Consider the following 6,000-nt stretch of genomic DNA (forward strand, 5'->3'; position numbering starts at 1 on the left):
ATAGTAACCATCGCCGGCCGCTATCGTGTAGCAGGCCGGCGATGGTAACTTAACCCCTAAAAACCCGCGATCTCTATAGAACGCGGCTTTTAAGGGGTTAGACAGCGGGGACACAGCGATCGGTCCCCGCTGTAGGAGCTGCGGCAGCTGCTGTACGAGACAGCAGCTGTCACAGCTCCTGCACCTGTCGGGAAGACGGCCGAAACGGCCGTTATTCCTGCAACTTCGTATACACACCGCTACACACCTTCAACCTTGCGCATGCGCAGTGTAATATACACGGCCGCTGAAGACGCAGCCACATAATTTCACAGAGCATGCGCGGTGGAGTGTGTTCACCACGCATGCTCTAATTCAATAAAGAAGCACGTGGTACGGTTACGTCATTTTTGACGTAACCGTACAGTGTGTAAGCCGGAAACCGGAAGCAAGGCAGAAGACCAAATGGACGGGTCTGCACAGGAAGTGCAGATTTTGCATTGCTAAGGGGACGGCGACGGAGGAGGATATACGACGCTACAGCCATCTGATGAAACGTAAGTACATTGGAAAGTTATATCTTTTTCATTGTTTTATTTAAATAAATGTAATTTTTTAGTTCCGGAATACCCCTTTAATCTTGTTTCAGCTGAATGTACCGTTATGGGAATTCCCAGCATTTCTACCAACTTGTCAGGATTTGGCTGTTTCATGGAGGAGCATATTGCTGACCCCTCTGCCTATGGTAAGCAGCTCTACATTTATAATGCATCCTTCTGGAGTGGGTATTTAATGCCATGCTCTCTATAATGAGGACTTGTGCTCCTGCAGGTATTTACATCTTAGACCGGCGCTTCCGCTGCGTGGACGACTCCTGCACTCAGCTCACGTCGTTCCTCTACAACTTCTGTCAGCAAACCCGTCGTCAGCGCATCATTCAGAGGAACCGCACAGAGCGCCTCTCTGACCTGCTGGACTGGAAATATCTGGCCAGGGTAATTCATAATAACACTTATAAGTGGAAGTCAGATATTGTATTGTGCTATCTACATTACATCTCATTGCACAGTACAGCTAAACTCGTGGCACTTGGGCTTCGTTCATATCTGCGCCACGGTCTCGTTCCGTCTGAGATTTTCATCGGAATGGGACTCTGACAGACCCAAATGGAAACCATAGATTTCCGTTTCCATCACCATTGATTTCAATGGTGACAGATCCGGTGCCAATGGTTTCCGTTTGTTTCCGTTGTGCAAGGGTTCTGTCGTTTTGACGGATTCAATAGCTTTGTCGACTATGCTATTGATTCCGTCAAAATGACGGAACCCTTTCACAACGGAGACAAACGGAAACCATTGAAATCTATGATGGAAACGGAAACCTATGGGTTCTGTTTGTGTCTGTCAGGGCTCCGTTCCGACGGAAAGCTCATATGGGACGTCGGAACGAAGCCTTAAAGGGAAACACAGTGAAAGGCAAAGATTACACCAGTGGAGTCCGAGAGTTTAGACAATCAAATATTTACAGATAAAAGTGGCTGTGGGTCTCCATAGACATGCAAAATTTCTTAGGCGTTTCTTTTGGCACAGCATTCTAATAAAAAAAACATTGATTTGGGACAAGTCTCAGCAAGATTGAACATACCCTTTATATAAGAGTTATGAATAACCACTTAAGACTAGATTTCTAGAACTGTACAACGCCTGTTTGTTCTCCTTTTAGTTCTATATTGCAACTTTTATGTGAATGTATAAACATGAATTCTGTTAATATTGAGTTTTTTACTTTTTTTTTTGTCAGTATTACATGTACGCTCGGCACATGGCCCTGGCCAAGGCGTTCCCAGACAACTTTACGTATGAGCCTCATGAACCAACAGCAGTAAGTACAAATTGTAGTATGTACTAGTGTATAAATGTTTTATTATTTTAGGCTGACAAATGTTACCTGCAATTGAACAATTTTCTTTTTAATAAAAAAATTAAATACATCTAGATTAATATTCCTTACATATTTGATATTTATTACTTTTTAGTGTAGTTGCATGCAGGCTGACATCTAGTGGCCAAATAGGCTACACTACATAGCTCACATTCCAAACTTTGACTGTAAAGCATCCACCTACTGCTGTAAAGAAAAGGGTGATGTCAGAACTGTTGACAACTGCTTCCAGGAAGTAAACAAAGCAGAATACCACATGAATGAATATAAAGTGATTGAATTGAGGAATGAAAAAAATGTAAGAATCGGGCCATGGAAAGGTGTGTTAGGTGTTGCAAGCAATGTGGAGAGAAATGCTTTTATATGAGGCTGTTGTAAGGTTATACATTAGTATTAATATTTGACACATTTCTGTGTATTTATAGTAAATGTCAGTCATCTGTATTTTTGTGCATGTCCAGTGGTGTCGCTATGGGGGGCGAGGTTGCAGTCTCCCTCCTGATTCCTGAGGAGGCCCAAATACCCATCTACGACATTGAAGGACTATAGTCCTATAAATGATGGTTGGGAGCCCCCCATACAGATTTTGTATTTGGTTCCCAGGAAAATTCAACCTACTACTATGTGCACATCTCATTATGCAGTATGGAAGATATTTTGGTTTGCAATGCAAATGTGACTGCTGGGGTTGGAAGTCGGTTACGTATAATCTGTCATTTGCAATACAGAAAGAATTATAGCACTGTTATCTGGGCCATGGTATGGAGCAGTGACGTTTCATGCGCTAGATACCAAACTAGATTTGTTTATTTTCAGGCTTCCGGTTTCCGTTATCCACGTCCAGCCTCTGTGCCCCCTTCTCCTTCCCTGTCCCGCCACTCCAGTCCACATCACAGTGAAACAGAAGACGATGAGAGATATGACGAGGAAGAAGAAGCCGAGAAAGATCGTCAGAATATCAAGCAACCAACAATGTCAAATGCAGCACAGGTTCCTGAATGGCGCAAACGCTCCAAAAAAGGCTCGGTTGATGCTGGCAACTCCAGTAATGCGAGCGATGCCAGCACTCCTACTAACCCAAGTAGCCCAAGTGACCTAAGCAGTCCCACCGGCTCGCTCATTGAGGAGAGGAACTAAGTGTTTCTCTTAACGACCTCTAATATGAAGACAAGTTATGGGTCCTTTCCAAGACAAGATGAGAACAGAAGCAGTACAAGAGGAACATCGTTAAAGGGTCAAAGGGACTGCAGCTTTTCCCAAGTCATTTGCTGCTGCCTGCAACAATAACGTGCTAAAGGGCTTCAAGGGGATCAATTGGTATTAAGTTCTAAGTATCTGTTCTTTGCCTGATTCTGAAGATTATGTCACCTAGGATCATTGTTGAGGGGCAGTGGCCACCAAGATACCTCTTGGTTCCACCAAAGTATCATCGGTCGCCCTTTATTGTCTAATTTCTTGGCTTCACTTATCATGCAAAGGCTATTTGAGGATATATATCTGTATACCAAGGCCTAAACCCCACAGTTATTGGTAATGGCCTTTACCTCTTATTTTTTAGAGTACCCTCTGTCAGTCCATAGTGTGATTCACAGTATAGGGCAATGTAGCTAGTGTTGGCTATGCCTGATGTCTGTGCCATGTATTAAATCATTGTGTTCCCACAGGATGTCTTCCAGCAACATAAACCATTAAGATAAAGCTGCTAGTTTTGGAAATGGTCTCAGGGTATTGGTTATGTGTGCTACTGTGGTAGAATGTGAGCTACTAGAATGTGACTGTATTGTATAACTTGTATTGTAAATGGCATTGCAAGATGTGCAGATTTGCTGTAATCCAGAAGTGATAACAAGATTATAGCTTTCAGATTAGAAAATAAAGGATAATCGGTTTGTGTAGGTTATAGCACATCTGAGCACATTGCACTGTGTGATCATCTAAGCCAGGTATGTAACTGTATGCTGAGGACTTGTTCGTAGCAAGGCATTGTCACATCAGAAGCTGGAGGTCCTTATCTCAAAGAACGTTGGACACGCCAGGAGCTCTCAGGTAGGCAGGAAGGTTATACTGATGCCTTCACTGGCCCATGTGCATGACTGCCCCAGTCGGGAAGAGGTTGTCATGGCCGCCCATCAGACACTGTGTTCCCCTTCTCACGAGCTGAATCCATCAATGTTTGACATTCAGAGGTTTTTGGGTTTCCAATTGTATTTTTTTACACTCTGCTTGTCCCTCGGCACAGCCTTTCATGATCACGACAGATAGTGCTCTGACTCATCTTTCATATCTGTGAGTGATCATATGGTAGGGGTGTTGAGATTGAATTCTCACATACAAATATGTAGTATTTAAAAATAAATTTTTAAATCTGATGAAACCTTGTGGTCCGCTATTTTCTTTTTTTTATGGCCAGAATAAAAGGCCGTGTTCATTTGCAACCAATTTTTTAAGCCTTTTATTTGCATCTACAATGAAAAATTAAGCACTGAATAAACTTTGCAAAAAGTCAATCTTCTATTGTTTTTGTATCTACAGCTTACTCAAAGAGCTTTGTCTCCATGGTAACAGACTACAAACAAACTCTGTGTAGTCTGATCCTGCAGTCACGTTCCCATTGATCTCCCCTACTTCTTGCTAACCTACCAAAAGTAAGCGACAGATGAAAGCGAGTATGAATGCAGCATTAGACTATACAGTGCTTGTTTCGTCTGTTGTGATGGAGAAACATAGACACAATACATATTTCTTGCCACTTCCACCATTCTTGTCGTCATCCCTAGAACTAAATACTTGCCCCAGCCCCGATGTACTTACGTTTTTAAAGGGCTACCGTAATTGGCACATCATACAGTGATGTGATAGTGGGCTTTTGTCCATACACTATATGGCCAAAATTATGGACTCCATACCATCACAACTATATATGGCTGGGTTCACACGAGCACATTAACGTCTGTAATGGACGAACGTATTTCGGCCAGAAGTCCCGGACCGAACTCGGTGCAGGGAGCCGGGCTCCTAGCATCATAGTTATGTACGATGCTAGGAGTCCCTGCCTCTCTGTGGAACTACTGTCCCGTACTGAAAACATGATTACAGTACGGGACAGTTGTCCTGCAGAGAGGCAGGGACTCCTAGCATCGTACATAACTATGATGCTAGGAGCCCGGCTCCCTGCACTGAGTTCGGTCCGGGACTTCCGGCCGAAATACGTCCGTCCATTACGGACGTTAATGTGCTCGTGTGAACCCAGCCTATAAGCTGGTTGGACATTCTAAGTTTAAGCTCTGGAGAGTTCATGAACTGAAGTTGCAAAGGTGGCATGACTGTGCCACCTTTAAAATTACTTAGCTTTTCAGTATGGCCCATACTACTACTACTACTACTACTACTACTACTACTACCACCACCAATGTTTGTCTATGGAGTTTTCATGGCTGTGTGCTTGATTTGATTTTTATTAAAAAAATTTTGCATCTTTTTGCAGTGGGTGTGGCTGAAACACCTGTACTCAAACATGAGGTGTCCACATACTTTTATGTATGTAGGACTGCTTTAAAATTGATGGCATATTACTAGGACAGCACACAAGAAAATGGGGATCGCACACTGCGAACACTAATGCCACCTAAGCCACTAAATATTAATAAATCTGCATTACTGCTAAATCTACATACAAATAGGGAGGTTCTTAGCGCACATTTTGATCAAATTGTATGAGCCCACCTGCCGCGACAAGGAGACCTCCATGAGGTGGGGACCTACTATGCACATACACCCAGAACTGGGACTAAGCCTACATATATATCTGGGGATGGTAGGAACCAGCATTAAACTAATTAAAATCACCCAGGGCGGAATGGGAGGAGTGCAAGATCAAGAAACTGAGGCAGTCACTAACCCCTCATATATGAATCACATAAACAGTACAAAAGTTTGAGCAGCACATTCCAACAAAATGAAACAAAACGTGTATACAGGTGGAAGAACACCTGTGACTGCAAATTTATACAGCACACTTACTGGGATAGGCCATAAATATTAGATTGTTGGTGGTCCGACTGTGGGCACCCCCGCCGATCA

General features: G+C 43.1%; 1 protein-coding gene across 1 annotated transcript in view; it reads left to right on the forward strand.

Moving 5' to 3' along the window:
- GYS1 (glycogen synthase 1) overlaps positions 1-4,427 on the forward strand; it is a 46,949-nt gene extending 42,522 nt beyond the window's left edge. Inside the window, exons 13-16 of the mRNA XM_075839843.1 lie at positions 629-724; positions 811-974; positions 1,780-1,860; positions 2,737-4,427. Coding sequence (XP_075695958.1) covers positions 629-724; positions 811-974; positions 1,780-1,860; positions 2,737-3,057 — 662 coding nt within the window. The 3' untranslated portion in view covers positions 3,058-4,427. The remainder of the gene's footprint in view (positions 1-628; positions 725-810; positions 975-1,779; positions 1,861-2,736) is intronic.
- The last annotated feature ends 1,573 nt before the right edge of the window (positions 4,428-6,000 follow it).

The sequence above is a fragment of the Rhinoderma darwinii genome, chromosome 10 (assembly GCF_050947455.1).
Source record: "Rhinoderma darwinii isolate aRhiDar2 chromosome 10, aRhiDar2.hap1, whole genome shotgun sequence".
NCBI classification, from domain to species: domain Eukaryota; kingdom Metazoa; phylum Chordata; class Amphibia; order Anura; family Rhinodermatidae; genus Rhinoderma; species Rhinoderma darwinii.